Here is a 22,880-nt window from a genome sequence, read left to right on the forward strand (position 1 = left end):
CCTCGCACATATGTGCTAGTCGTTCCTGACTCTAGGGGGTGATGCTCATCTCCGTTTCAAAGCCAAAGAGCCAGGCTGTCCAAAGACATCTCCGTGGTCATGTGGCCAGCATGACTAAATGCCAAAGGTGCACGGAACGCTGCTACCTTCCCACCAAAAGTGGTCCCTATTTTTCTACTTGCATTTTTTACATGCTTTCGAACTGCTAGGTTGGCAGAAGCTGGAACAAGTAACGGGAGCTCACCCTGTTACGTGGCACTCAGGATTCGAAGCCCTGAACTGCTGACCCTTCGATTGACAAGCTCAGCATCTTAGCCACTGAGCCACCATGTCCCCAAAGAACGTTAGAGGAAGTGAGTTATACATACTGATATTATACAGGAAAACTTTGAGAACCTTACCTTTCATCACATTTGATAGCAATAACATTATCCACTCCAATTCCTACAACTGCTGCTGCTTTTTTTATAGAATAGTGACTCTGAAATAATTTAGAGGGGAAATCATCAAATAGGAAAAAAAAAAGACTTCACAAAATATATTAAGAGATAAACAATTTCATAACTGCTCTTGTCTTAAGAAAAGTGAAACACGGTAACATTGAGTTTGAAACCATGACTGGTGCTAACATCAGTGGGACTACAGTTCAGTTTTAACAATCCTTATAATTCTGGGAGCAAACCCCATTGAATCAAATTAGAGGAACCTGTGAATAAGTGTGTATAAATAAGAAACAAATTAAGACTTAATAGTGATGATATTAGAGGAGGCAGCAGATGACTTTCAAAATTCTCAATACAGTTTGTAGGGTGATCAAGGAATTAAATACTTCTAAGGAGAAAAGATTTCAAAGTATTTTTTGAGAGTCAATTAGCAATGACCATAACACAATTTACTTCTTTCGGGTCTTTTTTACTGATGGAAATGCTTCCTCCCTTTTTCTCAGTATTGTTAATGTAATATAATTGTGGGGCGTTATGCAGAAAAATAGCAACTACCATAAACAATTTGAATCTGTTTTGGGAAAGTTACCTTCTTACAGGAGTGAAATCTAAAAAATTTCCCTACCAGTTCTGTGGGTGTGGCTTAATTGGTGGGCATGGCTTGGTGGTCAGATGACTGGGTAGGCGTGGCCAATAACAATAAATAATAAAAATAATAAACAAAGTATAAAAAACAATAAGAGGTACCAAAAAACAACTTTCACACTTTACACACACACAACACAAAACAACTGACTCACACACAACGTAAAAGCAACTGCACTTCACACTTCACACAGTCACAAAAAGCTCAAAAACCAACTTTCACACTTTACACACACACACAACACAAAACAAGACAACTGACTCTCTCACACACACACACAAAAAAAATGCCACATACAGCTTTGTGAGATTTTGTGTGTTTGTGTAGTTAGAGTGAAATACTAGAGACACACACCAAATCTCAGAAAGCTGCACAAATATTTTATTATTTTATTTTATTTTATTTTATTTATATTTTTTAGATCAGGGCTCTCCAACCTTAGTAACTTTAAGGTTTGTGAACTCCAGAGTTCCTCAGCCAGCAAAACTGGCAGATTAGTTGCTCACTGTGGAAATAGATTAGCTAGCAACTGATTTTGTCTGTGCTGAAACTGCTCCTTTCGGGCTGGGAAAGCCTGCGTTAGATCAGTAATCAGGTAAGTGCCTTAGAATCTCTTAAAAGGGAGTTTTCTACAAGCTCTTAGGCTGAAGAGCATGTAGAAAACATGTTTTTTAAGGTTTTGCTGATGAGGAACTCAGGTGAAATCGCCAGAGGAGCCTTTTAAAACTTTTTTTTAAAAAAAGAGTTTAAAGGCTCTGCCGATCTCAGTTGAGCCACGGGATCCTCAAATGCTTTTTTTTTTACTTTTAAAGGCATGTTTTCGGCTGAAGAAAAACTGCTTTTAAAAGTAAAAAAAAAACCTCTGCTGATGGTGCGGCTCAGCAGAGGCAGGGGGGGTGAGGCCAGGGATTTTTGCCACCGGTTTTCCAAACTAGCAGCCGCCATCACTACCGGATTGGGCGATCCATTCCGAACCGGGAGCATTTCACCCCTGCCTTCTTAGCATAGGGAGAGTAAAAAAAATAAGAACAAAATAAGCTAAATTATTTCTATGAAAGTGCAACTCATAAGCAGTTGTGAAATGTAAAATTTGTTACTACCCATTCTGTGGGTGTTGCTTGGTGGGGGGAGGGCTGGTTAAAAATCTTTTAAAAATGTTTTTAAAAGGCTCTGGCGATCAGGAAACTCAGCTGAGATCGCCAGAGCCTTTTAAAAGCATTTTTCTACAACCTCTTTGGCCAAAGAGATTGTAGAAAAAATGTTTTAAAAAGGCTCTCATAATCCCAGCTGAGCTGCGCGATCATGAGAGGCTTTTTTTTTAACTTTTAAAAGCATTTTTCGGCTGAAGGAAAAATGCTTTTAAAAGTAAAAAAAAATCCCTCTGATGATTGCCCAGCTCAGCTGGGCATGGGGGGCGGCAGGGATTTTTGCTACAGGTTCTCCGAACCACCCACCACCATCGCTATCGGATCGGGCGATCCAGTCTGAACCGGGAACATTTCACCCCTGCTCATAAGTGAAATTACCAACTGAGTGTGCCTTGTCTAAACTACAGTCAAAATATCACTATATAATATCACAATATTATATCAATATTGGGGTAATATGCTGACACTGTCAACCGCTTAGGGCTGTAAAGCACTGTGAAGCAGTATATAAGTCTATTACTATAACACACCTAGAGCCAGTTGCCATATTGAAATTAGCAACATTAAGTTGACACAAAATCATATTGTGCCAGCAACATGGAGCAGGGATGACTACAGGTATAGTAATTGTTTCTAGGCTAAGATTCATTTTATTTATTTATATTTATTTATTTATTTATTTGTCAATCATATATAAGATAACAGGTAAAAGTATAAACATAATTTGGATACATGAAAAGAGTAAGTAAAAAAGGAATATTAGGACAGAGACAGTAGGCATATGGGTGCACTTACGCATGCCCCTTACAGATCTCTTAGGAACAGGGTGAGGTCAACAGTAGGCAGTTTAAGCTTAAAGTTTTGGGGGTTTGGGGGAGAAACCACAGAGTTAGGTAGTGCATTCCAGGCATTGACCACTCTGTTACTGAAGTCATATTTTCTGCAATTTAGTTTGGAGCGGTTTACCTTGAGTTTGTATCTATTATTTAATCTAATATATAATATTAATTAATTATTAATTATTAATTATATATTATATTAATTAAATATTATAATATATAATATTATTTATCTAATATATAATATTATATTATAATATAATATAATATATCTATTATATTATCATGTATTAGATACCAGTCATTGATTTTGCTCTGGGTTTTGCACAACTCTTGTGGCGGTCATGACAGTAATAATTCACAATGCAGTGAAACCACAAACGTGCATTATTGCTATCAGGAAGCAATATTTCTTCACCTTTATAACTAGCCATGAATTATACATTAAAAATTCATTTTCCTCCCTTTTGAGAAGGTAACTTTCTTCGTGGTAAGTAATCAATTGCTAAAATCAGAGCGAGTGGAATTGAGAGTTGGTGAATGTCAGTCCTTTGCGGTAGGTAAAGACAGAAAAGAAGATTCATTAAGAGTCTTGAAATGTACTTTAATGTGTTTGGGTATTGTAACAGAATTTTGAAAGCCTATTAAAGCCTTCTTCTATTCCAACATATAGTTAATACAATGAAAGTAGACTTGCTTTAAGTTTCTTTCTCGTGGTTTCTACTTTCCCACGACTCAGATATCTTTCCTGTACTGGCTCTACATTCTTGTGGCATTCCATCATATTGAGAGTTCATTCAACAATCATGTATTATTAAGATAATTGCAGTCAGCCACATTCAAATAACTTTATACAAGCGTGATAGCACACATAAATACTCACATGTTCAGAAATAAACAATATGATCTCTGGAAGGGCTGCCATGCCTTTGGTTTTAATCTCAGGGTAGTATTTATAGCGAGCAACTAAAACACTGTAGAGGTTTGATATGCTTCCCCCTGGTAAAAAAAAATTAGATTTTATTACCATTTGAATAGCAGAGTGTCGTTGGGAAGTAATGCTTCATCTCATCATTTCAAATCAAACAGACAAATTTCAGGTACCAAAGGCAGATTAATTTAAGTTATTCCATGTAGTGCGTATGGATCATCCACACAGTTAATGTTCTCAATTGCAATTTTCTAGAGGCAGCTTATTTCCATTCAGGACATTTTTCAGTGCCAAGGAAGGTCTGTGTAGAAAAGCCATGAAAAGCTTGCTATGTAAGTACAACTAACCCGATTACATTCTCATCTATTAGGATACAACATAATTTATTAGTGTTAAAAATGATGCTGCATTGATTCCAACATGCTGAATTCTCCAACCTTCTATGATACTCAGATGGCGTATCATTGTTTCAATCTGGTATGGTCCAACTTTGTCGATCAGTGAAAATAGTTATCATCTCTCATCTACTGGTGATTTGCAGCATCGTTATAAAGCTTTGAGTGCCACAACAATAGTTGAGAACAGAGAATGGAACAGGATGAATAAATATGACTTTTTTCTTTGTATGTTCTTATTACAGTCCAGCCAATGCAATGATTTTGCCATTTCTGTATTCATTTTAAGGAAGGAGGGAAGTATTGAGTGGAGTCCAAGGCTGAGATTGCTGTCTCCAAATCTGTGGTAACATAGATTTTGCTTCCCTCCCTTTAGTCATGCCCCATTATCAGTGGTGGAATTCAAATTTTATTACTACCAGTTCTGTGGGTGTGGCTTGGTGGGCGTGGCTTGGTAGGCATGGCAGGGGACGGATACTGCAAAATCCCCACTCCTTCCCCACTCTGGGACCAGCCAGAGGTGGTATTTGCTGGTTCTCTGAACTACTCAAAATTTCCACCAGCATTTCTCCGAACTCCTCTAAATTTCTGCTACCAGTTCTCCAGAACCTGTCAGAACCTACTGAATAGCACTCCTGCCCATTATCCTCCCATAGCTTTTTTTCTACTGAGGAATTAAAAGCAATTGCTCCTTATCGTCTTCTCAGTATGAAGGTGCCACCTATTTCCACATAGAAAGAGTAAGGAAAAGATAGCCAGCTCTCTGGAAACAGAGGGGAAGGGCCTCCACAGGCTGGATGTAGAGGCAGATTATGATTATGTACAGATCAAAGTTTCCTTTCTCTGTCTTATAGTGACTTCACATGTTTGTGTATATACAGGAAAAAAAAGGAAGATATATTATCCTTATGTACGTATGTTCAGTATGTATATATATTCCCACCGTTATTATTTTTATAAATCACTCAAGAAGTCAAACATACCTAATACTCTCTCCTCCACCTATTTCTTCACAACCAGAACACTGTGAAGTGAATTAGGCTAAGAGAGAGTGGCTGCCCGAAAGTCATTCAGCCATCTTATATCCCTAGAGTGAGATTAGAACTCACTATTTGAAATGTCAACAGATTGTTCCATAATTTGAATAACACTGAACATTTTTAATCTACTTACCTGGAGAAAATATGCCATCTGATTCTCTTTCTTCCCATCCAATGATTTCCTGCATTTTCTTCAGCAGGATCTCCTCCATTATGATGAATACTGGTGCTATTTCATATGTAAACCTGTTAAAATATTTTAATGTAATCAACATAACACAGTCAGAAAATGCAGAAACTGAAACAAATCCAAATTGCTTGACAAAGTTAAAAGCAAGGCAGTGATGCAGAATTCAGTCTGGTTTATGTAGAAAAGATCTATTCACAAAATCCAGTAGCTATACATACAAATAAAACTATATACTGGCATATGCATGCATTTTATCCCTAAGGCTCACTTAGGAACTAACAGCATATAGCACTGGATATGTATCTTGGGCAAGTACTTCACCATTTTAGCCAATGTCTATCCACTGCAGGATGAAGGCCTCTTCTGCATATTTCCAACGCATATGCGGTCCTGAGCTTTCTTTTCCCAATTGGTCCCACAATACTTGCAAGTACTTATGACTACTTATGTAGAGCTAAACTTAGAATAACCTTTCAAAATTCCTAGAGTCACCCCTACTTTTCTCAAGTGCTTTTCTTATTATCCATTTGCCATATTCTAACTAATCGCTAAGCATGCTTCAGTGTTATCTGAACTATTAAGGGAATTCTATCCAACTATTTTTGAATTACTAATCATAATATCCTATTTTTTTGTCATGTTATTTAACATTGTACTATAATTTAGTAATAGAAGAACCTTCCTTTATATATTACACTTGCGTGTGAATGTTTAAGGCTTATACATTAGATTTTTAAAGACAGTGATGTGTATGTGTGAACCTTTGGTGATATGTAGACATTAGTTGTGGTTAGGTAATTTATAATAGCTTGTATTTAATTATTTTTTGATGTTCCCTTGTTTAGAATAGGCCAGTAATAAATAGAAAAGCATTTATAAAATCAGTCTTCTTTAACTAACCTGGTTCCTAACCTGGATTTATAAAACCCTGACATTCCCTATTGGCATAGTCTTAGCTCACTGATGGTGATGAGGTGAGGGGATGTAAGCCACAATTCAAACATAAAGGCAGAAAAGCAGCAGGACCAAACAGGTATTGAGGCCAAATCCAATAAGATTTCCTTTTTCTTTAGATCAAAATGCTTTTATCTGCCTGACTTGTCTTCTGTTATCTTCATAGTTTATGATTCCCAGCTTTTAAATGTTTTTAGTCACAGTTTTATCAGCATTTTATAATTATTATACTTCACATTTTAATGATTTTAAACCAATATCAATCCACTCTTGAATGTTTTAGGCATAATATATAAAAAAGGATTGAATGAACAATTCTTATAGAGTTACAGATTCCATAAATAGCATTTATCAACTATAGAAGTATTTCCTACTTTCATTCCTTAAATACCACTGTGTCAAATGTAAGTCCAAAATATAGAGCTCAAGGCCAGAAAGATGCAGGCTGGTCTACCCAAAATATGTTCCATTAGTAAAGATCTGAAATGTTATGGTACTCCATAAAATTCAGACATAGTATTACTAGAAATGAGGACAAATACCTTATGTGAATGAGTGAATACATCATACTCATTTTTCAATTTGTTTTGAACCACCGGACTAGAATTTGCAATCAACTTCAGATTTGGTAGGATGTTCACATATTTTTTATTTTTTATTTTGTCATATCAGTATATATAGGCATTAACATGAAATGAAATAGCTATATAATATATAAGCATATATATGAGCATAAGTATGTAATAACTATATTAATTGGATATAATGAAAAGAAACAATAGGACAGGAATGGCAGGCACTTTTGTGCTCTTTATGCACGTCCCTTACAGTCCTCTTAGGAATGGGATAAGGTCAATAGTAGATAGTTTTTGGTTAAAGATTTTGGGATTTTGAGAAGAGACCACAGAGTCAGGTAGTGTGTTCCAAGTGTTAATGACTCCGTTACAGAAATCATATTTTCTGCAATCAAGTTTGAAGTGGTTAACATTAAGTTTAAATCTATTGTTTGCTCTTGTATTGTTGCGATTGAAGCTGAAGTAGTTTTCAACAGGAAGGACATTGCAACAGATGATTCTATGAGTTAAGCACAAGTCCTGTCGGAGGCGGCGGAGTTCTAAGTTTTCTAAACCTAGGATTTCAAGTCTGGTGGCATAAGGTATTTTGTTTTTTTCAGAGGAGTGGAGTGGAATGGAGTGGTGATCACACCAACCAGCAGCCATTCTCTCCGTTTACCATGAGAGTACCAAATAAATTTGATATAAAAGCCTTGTCAGGAAACTCTTATCAGGGAAAATGTGATGATCATTCTCCTTCACATTTTTTTTTTACTGTTATAAGATTCCCATTACTTCTTCCTCTCTATTTTGTAGCCCTTCTGTAATGTTGATTGAACGCTTCTATAGCGCACTTTTACATTTTTGTCTGAGCCATTCTAAAACTCTCAATAAAATAACAACGTAACAAAATATGCAGAAGGGCAAATTGTGTCCTAGAATCATATTCTTCCCACCACTTTGGAATGAGAGTACTTTATTTCGATTTCATGTTGCTTTATATACCACATGAAGTAACTTGTTAGGATGGGCAGGCATATAAATGGAATAAATCAATACATAAAAGTTGTGTCTGCCCCTTCTAACTTTTCTATATTGAAACTTATGTTTCCAGGAGGATTTCCTTGAAAGAAAAGGAATGATAAGAAACTTCCTAATAGAAAATGTATATAAAATATGAACAGTAGTGCAAATTCTTTTCACATCCATACGAAATGAATAAGTTGGAGCTAAGTTGTGTATTGTAGAGCTTAAGGTTTTAGGTTCCTGGGCAACTAAGAGTTTAAGGATTCTATTGTATACACTAATTTTAAATATCAAACAGGCTGCACATAAATCAGACAGTTTAGCAATGGAAAAGGACCTTTTTCAAAGCTTTTGAAGTGTTGAACTGATGCCATCTTGTATTACAAATGGCTCTCTGTGTTCCATCCAAATTATTAGATACTTAACCCAGAAGAGGAAAATGATTACATTTGCTGACATTTTGTATAATTTACCATGACCGTTAATTCTCTTTGTATCTGAAGTTCTCAACAACCTTCCTACTGACTCCTGTGAATTTTTTCCAACAGCTTTTCCCCCTTACATTTCTTGCACAATAGCCATCTTGTTAACATTTTACCATGGAGATGAATTCTGACGCTCAGAATGTTACACTTGTGACTGAAGTATGAGCAAAAGTATTTCAATTTTTCTGTGTTGAGTAGGAGGCCTACCCTCTTCTATATCCTCTAGTCTAAACACTATTAATATTGGTAGATACTTGGGCATTAAAGTTTGTTTTCAACAACAAATGACAAATTATTTTTGTTTTTCTTGAATAAAGAAAAAATGGTGGAGAAGATATAGGTAGTCCTTGACTTACGATTGTTCATTTAGTGACCATTCAAAGCTACAATGGCACTGAAAAATGTTGCCATTTTTCACAGTTACAACTTGTGCAGCATCTCCATGATCATGTGATCAAAATTCAGATGCTTGGCAACTGGTTCATACTTATGACCATTGCTGTGTCCCAAAGTCATGTGATCACCTTTTGAGACCTTCTGACAAACAAAGTCAATGGGGAAGCCAGATTCACTTAACAACAATGTTACTAACATAACAGCTGCAGTGATTCACTTAACAACTGAGGCAAGAAAGATTGTGAAATGGGACAAAACTCACTTAACAAATGTTAACAGAAATTTTGAGTTCAATTGAGTTGTAAGTCGAGGACTATCTATACTACTAATGAGACTACAAAACTGTCAGCATTCATAGGGCTTTCCTTCTGGATCAACAAAGAAAAGAACTTTTCAAAGAACTAAACAATATCAACATACTACAACTAAGAAGTAGCTTTTATTTGTACTTATTACTTATTGCACATCATCCAATCAGTCAATTAGACACAATGTATCAAGGATTCATCATTTAAATTTTCAGTCAGACTTTTCTTAATACATTCGGGAAAACTGAGGATTTACTAAGCTCTCCAAGTTCTAAGAACTTAGTGGACCATGCTGTTCATGCTTCTTAACCCCCACCCCCAAAGGAAATAGTTTTTAAGAAGTGGTAATTTACAGATTTCTCAAAACTATAGTCCAAATCCAGGTGGAAATTTGTTTGCATGTGCTTTTTATTAAGAAAGAAAGCATGGAAGCATGTGCAGCTTAATCCTAAAGAGAAAAAAGTAACACATTAAAATATTAAGTGGCCATTGGAACATCTTGTTTTAGTACTTTAAAAAGTGTGTGCTCCTGCGCGTATATATAGAGAAGATGTCACTGTGGTTGGTGGCCCTAGGAGAAGAACTTAGTGGACCTACAAGAATCTTTGTATCAACAAAATCCTTTCTTGTTGAAGCTTGTAGTCTTTTCATTCTTAAAAAGCAACTAAAATATTCTGCTGAAATATTATTTAATCTTATATTAATCCTATATAAAACTGAGATTACAATACATACATGTTTGTATTTGCAGTAGCTGTCAACCATTCTCCAACAAGTCCTATAATGTCAAGGCCACTGGAGAGTTGGTTGAAATAACGGGGATGTCCTTAAAAATACAAATGTTAGAAATACGTCATTTTGAGACACTCTTACTATTGCAATAAAGCAGCCACAGGTAGTTGGAAGATAGTGTAAAAAAGCATTTTGCCCACATGCCTTGGTGTTTTATATGTAAAAAGAGTTCACATTTTTATGGGACTATAATATCCATCAAAACATTCATGGCACAGCAGTGAACAAAGAACAAAAATCTCCTCAAAAATCTGCATTACAAAAGACATTTCTGAGATGCATCCAAGAAAGAATAGTGTCAAAATTATACAGTCCATGAAAGTATGTGCTGTGGAGATTTATATTTTAAATGTCTGCATCAGAAAAGCTTACAATCATAAAATCTAGAATCAGGAAAGGCAAAAGGCCCTCCCCCCCAAAAAATTATAGTCTCTATAGATAATTAGCATTTGCAGACATGTTTTAATGCATAAAAAGTAATGGAATTAGCTTAGCTAGTAAAATCCTCAGAACATGCTTGCTCAGGTTGGAACAAGGCAATTGTGTGCACAAGAAACCTGAGGGCCACAAGATTAGGGAACAGATGATTATGTTGAAATAAATATATATTATTAGTTACCAGTTTTAACCCCATATTTCAAGGTGTCCCTGCAGTCTACAAGAATTTGCTCCAGTGGTTCAGGGTGATCAGAGAGTTCCAAATTGAAGCCTTCTAGCCCTTCCAGAAGCTGATGTGGATGGTGGAAATCAAGCACTTTGCTCTTTCTGTCAACAGCCTTTTTGATATAACTGAAGATAATATCCACTACTTCATGAAGAAAATGTTTGGTGCATTCCTCACCATTCCAAGCTGGCAACAAATCTAAGGAAACAGCCACCAATAAAACAGCATGATGGAACTGAAACAAAAAATTGCCACACAGTTGGAGGATTCTTTCATAATTGTACTTTCCCAACTGGATAGAAAAAACAAAGTGCTCCTAGTTCTTTCACTTGTTTCTTGGCTTTATAAAAAGATAAGGCACTTTCCAAATAAACCCATTAAATTAAAAATGTTAAGCCATTTCCTGCAAATTCATAGGCCAAAAGATCTGATAAACAGACAATTTTACTGAGAGTGATAACCTACATCACTAGTAGGTTGCAAATCCCGTCGCTAACAGTTCGCTCACGGGCGCGCACTCACACATGCACAGAAGCGTCCAGGCAGGTGGACGGAGCCTCCTACCACACCGCTACCAATTTGCCCGATCCATGGCGAATGGGTAGCAACCCACCACTGCCCTACAGAGATTAAGAAAATAAACAAACTAGTCGAGCAAAAGTTTATTTAGAAAAGAACAAAGCTATTGAAATTTTCATATACATGTTCACATGTATCCTTTCAAACACAGAAACTGAAAAATTGAAAAACGCACAAATTGAAAAACATATTTTTAAATAAATGCTAGTATTACCTGACCCATATATGTTTGAAAAATTTGTTTCAAAGTTTTGAAAAGCATTTTTTTTTTCTTTCTCTTCACATTCTCCATGGGAAGTAGAAATATGTATGGATTTCTGTTGGTGAGGTTCTGAATGGGCCAGTCCATCTAGGAAAGTAACACAAGAAAAATCATCTTTTAAAAAGTTACCATACCAATGTTTGAGTAGTAGGTAGAAGATCTTAAATGATTAACTGTCACACCTGAAGGTTACAGTAACTGCCCTAAAAGGTAGTCTCAAACAGGAATACAGAATTTTAGGAGCAAAAATAAGATAACTGATGCATTTGTCGTCTTCTTCCTCTGACATTTTTATCTGCTTTGGTACATGGTCTTAAAAGATTGATAGCTTTGATTATATTCTAATGATCAATTTTCTAGAGTTGGAGCCTTTTCATCGCCAGCATTTTCTTTTCTTTTTTGGCTTATGATTTCAACTATCTTTTTTTATCTTTAGCCCTAAATGTAATTCATAGACTTGAATATACTGTATTTACAATCTTCATGTCTATTATGAGATTAGGTCCATGGGCAGAGAGCAAGGTATGTTGGTCCCACTTTTCTCCTGCTCAGCATGATTATTGTGCGCAACTTGGTTTGAGAAGACTCTGGCTAGAGGGAGACCATAGCCCCTCTACAAAGTTCTATGTCATATAGCAGTGATGGCTAACCTTTTCTGGATCAAGTACCCAAAGCACCCAAAGCACATGCCTGGACCCCCAAAATGCAATGCACCCCGCCCCCGCACATGCGCCCCACCCCCACGCATACACACATGGCCCCCATGCATGCACCACACACCCCTGCGCATGAGTGTGCAGTCCCCACATGCACTCCGCCCCCCACGCATGGACATGTGGCCCCCCTGCATGTGACCCACCTCCACACATGTGCATGCAGGCCATTGCATGCACCCCACCCCTACGCATGCACAAGAGAGACCCGAAGACCAGCTGGCCGGTGGTAGGCACACACGCATGCATGGCGGAGCTGAACTGTGGTGACAGCTCCCATGCCATCAGCACCTGTGCCATTGGTTCGCCATCACGGTCATATAGGAAACTTGCAGTCTATTAGAGTAAGCAACCATAATAAATTTAATGTAAATAAATAAGTAGTGAACATCAGGACCAGATTCTCTATATATCACAGGAAAAATGAATATCCTAAAAGAGTTATTGCCTTTATTTCTGGTTTCCTTATACACTAGGATTCTTTTTCTCCTGTCTAGGTTTCTGCAGGTTCAAAGAAAGCCTATAAACTAATTAGTTCCTGAAATATTAGTTATTCATATGTGATTGTATTTTTTCCTTGAACATCAGCTTGTGGGTAGGTTGCATGCATTTTTTTGTTCATAAACCTATGTGAATCTCAGGAGTTTCCTGAGTAATCTCTTATTTGTTGATGTGTATGGCTTCCAGTCAGAATTCAGTCAACTGATGTACTCCACTACAGTGAATTGTAATTATTTAATTAACACCCTTAACTGAAGCATTTAACATCTCATGAAACTTTTACATTTAAAATTTCCAAATAAATATAATCATTTCTAGGTTGCCCTACTCTTCCTAACACCTTTACCTAACATATAGCTATACTGTTGTGTCTCGCTCGCTCCCCCTGCCGCAGCCGGGCCCCTCTTATCTCCTGCTGGATGCTGATAGTTCGGAAGAATGTCCTGGCATGCCTCCAGCCCCCAGCCCTGGCACCATGCCTGGACAGGCCGAGCAAGACGAAGGGCCTGACGTGCCTTCAGCCCCCAGTCCTGGCACCATGCCCAGGCAAACTGGAGCAACTAAACCCCTCCCCCACAGCATGTGAGCCTGAAGAATGTGAAGCCAGTCATGAGCTCAGATTACCAACAGCTGGAGGCTGGAGAGATCCTCACTTCCGGAGAATTGAGAGGCGACGTCAGCAAAAAGAAGGGAGGGGCAGGCCTGGATAAGTGCTGAGTCATGGAGCCACACCCCATGGCCTATATAAAGGATCTGCTTTCTGGCATTCTCTGAGTCAGGCAAAGTCTAACTTGGATTGCTGAAGTCACTTCCTGGTCTCCTGCCTGCCTTGAGAACTCTGATAGGACTTTGGCAGAGCTGCAGAGGCACGCTTGATACGGACTTCCCCAACCCGGCCGTCAGCGGAGGAGTGGGACATGACATATACTGTACTGAAAACCATAAGAATTGTTAGGGCTTCATCATGTACTTGTACAAATCCACACACCCCTAACTTCATGGGTGAAAGAGAGTTAATCTACTTCTCTTTGGCCTGATGTTACTCAAAATAATAACCACTCATAGCACAGGTGCAAAACATAGAAACTGCCCTGGTTTCTTTCATTTGAAAGGGCACTGGTAAAGTGGATGGCATTTGATCTGAGCTGAATTTCAGCTTAAAAAATCAATCAGTGAGATTTTGGTAGGCCCCTTTTTCTAGTACTTTCAGCAGCTAGATATAATGCCAATGATGATTTGGAAGGAAATAAACATTGACAGAGATGAAATGTTCTGCCGACCTTTATTATGATATGGCGGTGCTTTGGTCTGAAACAATATTTACTTTTTAAACAATTATTTGAAGAAAACATATTCAGTATGACTGCAAATGTTTAATATGCTGATTTACTTTGTGACACAGAATACCATATTTAATATGCACAAAGGAAAAACAACTTAAATAACAGGTTTCCTAAATGTAAGTGCAGTCTTATAGAATTTCATCTCACTTTTGCTTTGATTTGATTTTTAATTTGATTAAAGATAGATTGAACAAAATAGAGAACAAATCATTATATTGTGGAGGTGTAAACCCCACAGTATGACACAGATTAAAATGATGTCACTATGCAAGCATTAAGTTGCATAAGTGTTCTGGATTAGCTCTTTTTATAAGAGCTATAATGGGTTTATGGCATTCAAAGAAAAAACTAAACATGTCTTCTCTGCTTTCCTTTGTTCTATATTTCCACCTTTTCTTTTCTGTGTTTAAAATAAACACACAACCAAACCCCAATTAATTGTTTTCATTCCCCAAATTATATAATCAAATCCAACAACAACAAACACAATGCTTTCTTTAGAATGTGTGAGGTGGTTGTTTTTTTAATGGGTGGGGAAAATGAGAAAACACAAAGCAAGACAAAGACCAGTTCTACCTTAGTATTTTGACATCCAAGCCTATTATTTTAAAATGTTCCTACTTCCTTCTCCTTGCATGCCTTAAACATTCTTGCAGTTTTAAAGGCCTATCAAATATTTCCCACGCATTTGTGCGCAACCTATGGCTTTGCCTCTTATCCTACCTCATTCTACTTTGTTCTTATGCTCATTCTCTGCTATTAGCATAGGAACACCTGCTACTTCCTTAAGTATCCTTGCAGGTTTCCAATGATGCCACTACAGTAGAAATTTTGGTTTCCGTGCTTTGCCAACCCCCCTTCACTATTTTCCTTTCAAAATGATGCATTCACAACTATACAGCCAAGGTAGCGCAGTGGTTAGAGTACAGCACTGCAGGCTACTTCAGCTGACTGCTAGCTGCAGTTTAGCAGTTCAAATCTCACCGGCTCAAGGTTGACTCAGCCTTCCATCCTTCCAAGGTGGATAAATTGAGAACCCAGATTGTTGGGGCAATATACTGACTCTTTAAGCTGTTTAGAGAGGGCTGTAAAAGCACTATAAAGTGGTTTATAAGTCTAAGTGCTATTGCTATCTGCCCTTCCTGTTTGGTCCAGCATGATTCATTCACCAGTTCTGAAGTTCCAGAATGCATCACCTGACTATTTGTCCTTCTAGGTGGGCACAACTTCTGCCAATGTTCTCTTACTTTACCTCAGAACTAGTGTTTTTCACTTTCTGATAGAAGAAGGGATGACAACTGGTTTGTCTGCTACGTTTCACTGAGTACAAACAATGGACTAGATTGTGTTGTTGAAGGAGCAAACCTCCTCTTCTTTGTTGCTATGAAGCACAACCATTTTATTTGGGCTTGAACTAAATGTGCTGCTCAGAAGGAATAATGCACACTATCTAAAATTAAAATTCTTGCATTTTCCCAAGTTTGGGTCCATAATTTTTCCTGCAGGGATTGTTGTATTAGAGTGCCACTTGTATGATGTCTTCTGGTTTATCTGTCTTTTCTTTTTAGTTACGGTCTTGGGTGTTATGTCATCTGAGTATCAACTGATTGGTACATCTTCCAAGAACTGTGATTCCCCTTACTAATACTTTAATAAGGAAAATCCTGAGGAATCCTGAAAAGTACCACATTGTGATCACCTTGGATCCAAAGTATTTAAGGATCTTCTTAGTTCCCTTAATTGTACCTAGAAGCAAATTTTTATAGTCATGCATTTTTTCCTGCATTAGTGTCAGCCTTCCCAGGTAGATCAAACAGGAAAGATGAACTGATAAGCTACTACTACAGTCATGTTGGGATCAACAAAGCACATCTGGTTGAAAGGATAGAATGGTGACATCAGCGTTGTCCAGGAGATGCCCAGTTGGGGATCATTTCATATCACCATTAAGTTGCCCACCAACATGGTACCTATTTATCGGCTTAAAGTCGTCCAATTTTAGACTGCTGGATTGGCAGGAAATGGAGCATGGAAATGCTGACTTTATCTTGTGCCATCAACCAGGTCTTGAACAAAGGCCTGCCAATTCGTCAGCCCAGAATCCTAACCGTGAGCCACTGTGCTCCTTTTCTGATGAGCTAATTCTACTTTATTGTAGAACAGAACCATTAACAGAACCTTTCAAATCTGGAAGTACAAATCTTCAGCCTGATAGGTTAGGCAGGATACTTTCTGAATTCCTTTCTCTGTCTACTATGCAGATGTGGGAACAGCCTCCCATCTAATCATTCCCTATGAAGCATGTCTCCCCCCCACAAAAAAATCTCCCAAGGCCATTCCCCTGTATCATTACATCTAGAGGCCCAAATTGGAGTAGTAGTTAAGGCTCCAGTGTAGAAATCAAAATACTAGTTTTAGACCTGCCTTAGGCATAAATGCAGCTTGAGTTAGCCATTCCTAACCATTATCCCTAAGAGGCAGGCAAGGGGAAACCACTTCTGAAAAACTTTGCCCAGAAAACTGCAGGGACTTTTTCAAGCAGACCAAGTGTCAGGTGTCCACACTGGTGCCAGGTGTCAACCAGTGGTGGGATTCAGCCGGTTCGAGATGGTTTGGGAGAACTGGTTGTTAAATTTCTGGCTGTCCCTGCCTCTCCCCTTCCAGGAGTCCCCACAACCTATTTTTGCTCTTAGGAGGCTGCAGAGCAGCCTACTAGGCCCAAAACGGGGCACGGGAGGGTGTGGCATGTCATGTCCCCCCTCCCCGGTGGCCAGATTTTGCTCCCAGGAGGCTGCAAGGAGGCCTACTAGGTCCAAAATGAGGACCAGGGGCCAGCAGCGCAGCTCCCCTCTCCCACGTGGCTCGTTTTTGCTCCTAGGAGGCTGCATGGAGACTGAGTGCTGCCTGTCACACTCCCTGGCCGTGCCCACCATGGTCACATCCACCCAGCTGGTCATTAGGGCAGAGAACCAGTTTATTTGAATCCCACCACTGGGTGTCAACACTGACTTGAAGGTGTTGACTTGAACAAACAAGCAAACAAAACCCTACAAAAACACACCTTCCTTCATTACTTCTAAGAGCACAGCAGTTTCTTACTAGCTTACAGCACATCTGCACCACCATATTGCAACATTGAATCTACTGGCAAATGAAAACTACAAATGGTTGCTTGGAAAAGTGCAATTATCATCTGAAAAACAAAAACGGAATACTGTTTTCCTTTTGAATCAAAAGCACATATCCAAGATTCAGGATAAAGCGGATGAAAAAGTCACGTGAAAAATGAAGTTATGAAGTTCCATCATGAGACTCTAAACATACCTGAGCTTCAAGAAGGTTTCTTTGCTTATTTTTTCTTAAAAAATGAACTACTGGTAATGTATCTTCTAACCCCACAGGAAAGAAAAGAAAAAGGGTTTTAAGATTTAAGTATTTCTTTTCCAGCACACTTTTTTTTTTCATAAAACCGACAAATGAATTACATGGATCCTTTTGAGATGCCCACAGAAATACAAGCTTTACCTGCAAGAACTTTTTCTTTCCTTCTTGCAGGTGTTTTCCCATAGAGATCTTCCAATTGTCATCCATCTCAAAACTGTCATCCATCTCCCCCATTCCCAAGATCTTGATTAGCTGCAGAGCAATCCTAAAGCTGTTTTTTATTTTTGGAACTCTGGAAGAGCTAAGATATTTTTGGAGGGGTATTGGGGGGGGGTAGATGATGAGACAATCATACCTTTAGACTTACTTGTTGTATGGGTAATCATCTGGAAATCCATCTGCTTTCCTCTGAATAAGCATGCACCACTGAGTAATATCCACAATACTAAAAACAAAAAAGACAAGAAAAAATTGTAGCAATAGAACTGAATATAAGTATTCACAAATGTACGTCCTGCTGAACTTATTTATTTTATTACGGAGCACATAGTTTTATATTTCTAGACTGCTTGGTGTTTCTAGGCGTTCCACTACATGATTGGAAAATGGGTGGAGACAAAGGTTTCAGATTTAATTTATAAGGAACTTTTTTTTAAAGAGACATCGTTGATTTTATTACTATAGCCATTTGTTCATTCTTATTCAAGTTCAGCAAACTGAACAAGAACTGATAGGAAAAAAATACGTAGCCATTGATATCACTTGCTCTTCTTTTTCCCCACCTTCCTTGAACAAAATTTTTCATGAAAAGAAGTTTTTATGAAATGAGGTTTTTGAAAAGAATGTGCTGTTGGCTGAATCAGGAAGAAAAAAAAGACTGTTCCATAAAATATCTTGCAATCTTCAGGACATACACAAAGCAGGACATATCTAGAGATAAAAAGGACAATCTTATTCGGAATGACCTACCTCTTTGTCCTTTAAGAAATAGCTGATGGGAAACAAAAAAAGTATAGGAAAACACCTATGGAAGTACTTTGCACAATGCACAATGCACATTGGTTTTTCTTTTGTTGTTGTTAGTTGAGAAGTTGTGTCTGACAGCTCTATTTGTATCCTCTTTGGGGTAGAATGAAATAATGTTATGCCAAAATCTACTTTGAAGTTTCTCAAAACTTTTTTCCTCTTCCAAAAATCTGGTTGTTATTCCAGAAGATAACTCTATTTTAGCTCTTCTATCCTCTTCAGTTTTTTTTAAAAAAGTAATTTCATTAAACATTACAATTAAAAAGATAAAACTAGTGATTAAGGCATCAGTCTAGAAACCAGAAGATCATCTCTATCTATTGGACCATCTCTTATCTATTGGACCTAACTCTATCTATTGGATAATATCTCTATCTATTGGACCATCTCTATCTATTGGACCTGAGGAACTATGTGCATACTTCTTAAAAAAGCTTTCCACTGTAATTGCAGAACCTCTAAGCATATTTTTTGAAAAATCTTTCAGTACAGCTCCTTGCCCTACCAATGATCACAAGACATGGTCATCCCTATCTTCAAAAAGGAAGACCCTAGCCTAGTTGAAAATTACAGACCAATCTCTTTATGTTGCATCACCTGCAAAGTCATGGAATCAATAATTAACCAATCTATTACCCTCCATCTAGAGACAAACAACTTACTCTCCAACAAACAATTTGATTTCAGAAAAAAAATATATCCTGTAATCTACAACTACTACTTTGCAAAAACATATGGACTATGCATCTTGATCAGGGCAAATTTCCATAGACTTCTGTAAAGCTTTTGATTCAGTGGTACATGACAAATTACTTCTAAAACTAAAATCCTATGGCATTTCTGGACTCCTACATAAATTGATAGCTGCCTTCCTGTCAAACAGACAACAAGTGGTCAAAATTCTATTCTATTCTATTCTATTCTATTCTATTCTATTCTATTCTATTCTATTCTATTCTATTCTATTCTAAAATAGGAAGCGCTCTATCAAATCCTGTACCTATTAATAGTGGTGTTCCCCAAGGCAGTGTTTTAGGTCCAAAACTCTACATACTTTACATAAATGACCTTTGCGATCATGTTAAAAGCAACTGTGTTCTCTTCACTGATGATGTTAAACTATTCAACACCACTGACAATGCAACTGCCCTTCAAAAAGACCTCATCAGCAAACTCAGTTAGTACAGTAGAAAAGACAATGTATCTATTTTAACTTTGATTAAGTAAACCACCTTTAAATTCTGTCCTTATTTTAACAATTTGATCTTTAATTTGATCAAATAATGTCCTAGAACTTTATTTCTTTCCATTTTTTTTGTGCCCTTCTTATAAAATTTTTCAAAATTTTAACAAGTGTCTTATAAATCCACTGTAAGGAAATTATTCAGGTCACTCTTTTAGCTTAACCCTTTTAATTATTAAGACATGAGCCAGTTTCATTTGTACATCCAGTGTAGCATCTTTTTACATATCATTCCTGTAATCTGTTACATCACTTTCCAATCAGTCTCAGTCTATCTTCTTCATCTTTGAAATAAAAATTGCAATCTTGATAGTAATATGCAAGTTTATTCTCCCCAAGAAGTAAGACACTTTTTCCTGGGTGTCACAGTTTTTTTTTACTTTTTAGGTAAGGATCTAAGTAAATAGCCATTTCTTCAGAATATAGTGTTCTATCAAACAGGATGTGTATGATGTCTTCAATAAGTACACCACATTCTTTCTTTGAATGTATTAATGCAAAAGACTAACAAGATGACTATGCAATGATACAGGACATCACATATACACTTGTTCACCTCTCAGATAAATTAGTGAAGAAATAGCAGATGCCACACTAGATAAATTTATCCTGTTTCTCTGAAATTCATTTTGAAAGCAAATTCTGTTCCATAAATTGAGTCAGGATGAGATTTGAACAAAGAATATATCATTCAGCACAGCTAATAATTATTAAAAGATTTTTATGTCTGGATTGCTGGTTTCTCATTTTTTGGGACAGAACTGAATATTGGCACATTGGCTAAATAATTTCCTCCTTTCCTGTAGCATTCCTGATCAACCCTGGAAATAAATATCTAGAATACTATGTGAGATATGGCTTTACATAGGTTGATAAATGACAGCTCCCGTCACCTTCATGACTAGCTGTTCTGTTCAGAGAGCCACCAGTTCTCTGCCAAACACTAAGCATTTATTATAGCTTTTTGTGAAACAACAGTAAATATAACATGCTATGTTCAAAGTATAAAAGATTAGAAATAAATTAATAATAATCTTCATTTTCCCCAGTGAGGTTTAAATAATATGTGTTCTGCTCACTGATTTTCTAAAACTAATAAAACTGTCATATACCAAGTAACAAAACTTATTTACTCCAAAGTAAATCCCATTTAGTCTAATGGGACTTACTCCCTCTTAAATATGCAGAAGAATATGATAACATATTCCTTTTTATTCACACCACTGAAGTATTTTCAATAGACTAGGTAATTTCTCACACCTTTCATTTATGGCCATGTAATGTTATGTGATTTCTTTTATGGTGGGAGATTATTTATTGTAGATTTTTTTTATTACTGTTTTTTGTATGTTTCTCAGCTGACCCATAAGTCACATCAGCTTTCTTCCTCTTGTGGAAATGGGAATAATTGATCAATTCTTAACTGCAAATCTTTTAATACTAAAACTCTGTCATGGGTGAGTAAGAGGAGATCAGGTGTAATTGTAATTTTTGTTATCAAGAGATTGCTGTGGCAATAATCTTTCATGCTAGTGGGGAAAGATCAAGCATCTTTTGAAAATTAAAAAAACAAAGCAAACAAATAACAACATTAAATAAGTTGCAATTGCTATTTATAATGTCATCAGTTTTGTGGTTTACCAAGGAAAAAGTAACATCAGATTTTAAACCTGGGGATGACACATCTGGTCCAAAGAATTTTCTGAAATAGAAAATTGAAATATTACTAATTAAAAAAAATCTCACCACCAACACTAATTTATTTCCTTTTATTAGTAAACCCAATCATGCTACCTTGAATGGGGTGTTTTATCTTGGCTATTAACTAAGTCTGGAAAATCTAAATCATGAAATAAAATCTAGGCAAATGTCTTTTGTCACAATTCTGTTTCTCTTTTGGTTCAGCATACAGTATATGGTAGTTGAAATATCTATCAAACCTTGGTGACAACATAATTTATCAGACTTAATTTCCCATATTATGATTTCAATTCCAACTTGATTGTTGCCAGATTCTGTATTTGAATACACTTGGTGAGATTATTGTCTTGTGGCCAGCAGGAATTACACAAGAGAAGACACAGAGCCACATATTTGGATCCAGTTCACATTTATTTATTTTCCCTCACATTCTCTTCCTCATGTCCTCTCAGGTCCTGTCCTCATTACAGTGAACGTTTCCAATGATGTTGAATAGACACTGATTCTTCAGCACAGCTTGACCCATAAATAGCAGATGTAAATAAAGAGTTAAGAATGTATTTTGTGCCAGCCTCTTTATCTAACATCCTGTTTGTTCTCTGTCTAAGAGAGGATTAGCGTGAGATCCCTTCTGTCTTTCTTCCCAGGCTCACATGCACAGAGCACATGCTCTTTCGCTCCTCTGATAGAAAGCATCTAGCCAGGTACTAAGACTTATTTATCCCTAAAATGTAAGTCCTGTAAATAAATCTCATTTCTGTTATAGTTTAAAAACTTACTTCACTAATCATTGTTCAAGTCAGATTCTGCGTCTTGGGAACATATAGAATTTCAGAAAAAAATTATCATGTAACTTACAACTTCTTCACTGCAAAAACATACGGACTACAAATCTTGATCAGGGCAAAGCAATAGATGTGATCTACATAGACTTCTGTAAAGCTTTTGACTCAGTAGTACATGATAAACTTCTCCTAAAACTAAGATCCTATGGCATTTCAGGACCCCTCCACAATTGGATAACAGCTTTCCTGTCAAACAGACAACAAGTAGTCAAAATTGGCAATGGTCTATCAAATCCTTTTCCTGTCAAAAGTGGAATTCCCCAAGGCAGCGTACTTGGACCAATACTCTTCATATTATACATTAATGATCTCTGTGACCATATTAAAAGTGATGGTGTTCTTTTTGCTGACGACATCAAACTATTTAACACCACCAACAATGCAACTACCCTTCAAAAAGACCTTGACTTTGTATCCGAATGGATACAATCTAAATCTGTTAAACTACTGAAGTTCGTAGATGACACAACAG

The 22,880-nt window shown here is 37.0% G+C and overlaps 1 protein-coding gene across 1 annotated transcript in view; it reads right to left on the reverse strand.

Moving 5' to 3' along the window:
- Positions 1-18,099, reverse strand: part of LOC131194776 (glutamate decarboxylase 1-like) — a 33,275-nt gene extending 15,176 nt beyond the window's left edge. The window contains exons 1-7 of the mRNA XM_058176187.1: positions 17,961-18,099; positions 11,605-11,739; positions 10,767-11,009; positions 10,091-10,181; positions 5,576-5,688; positions 3,960-4,075; positions 402-481 (exon numbers count right to left, since the gene is read on the reverse strand). Coding sequence (XP_058032170.1) covers positions 402-481; positions 3,960-4,075; positions 5,576-5,688; positions 10,091-10,181; positions 10,767-11,009; positions 11,605-11,739; positions 17,961-17,991 — 809 coding nt within the window. The 5' untranslated portion in view covers positions 17,992-18,099. The remainder of the gene's footprint in view (positions 1-401; positions 482-3,959; positions 4,076-5,575; positions 5,689-10,090; positions 10,182-10,766; positions 11,010-11,604; positions 11,740-17,960) is intronic.
- Positions 18,100-22,880: the final 4,781 nt, after the last annotated feature.

Source organism: Ahaetulla prasina, chromosome 3, assembly GCF_028640845.1.
Source record: "Ahaetulla prasina isolate Xishuangbanna chromosome 3, ASM2864084v1, whole genome shotgun sequence".
NCBI lineage: Eukaryota > Metazoa > Chordata > Lepidosauria > Squamata > Colubridae > Ahaetulla > Ahaetulla prasina.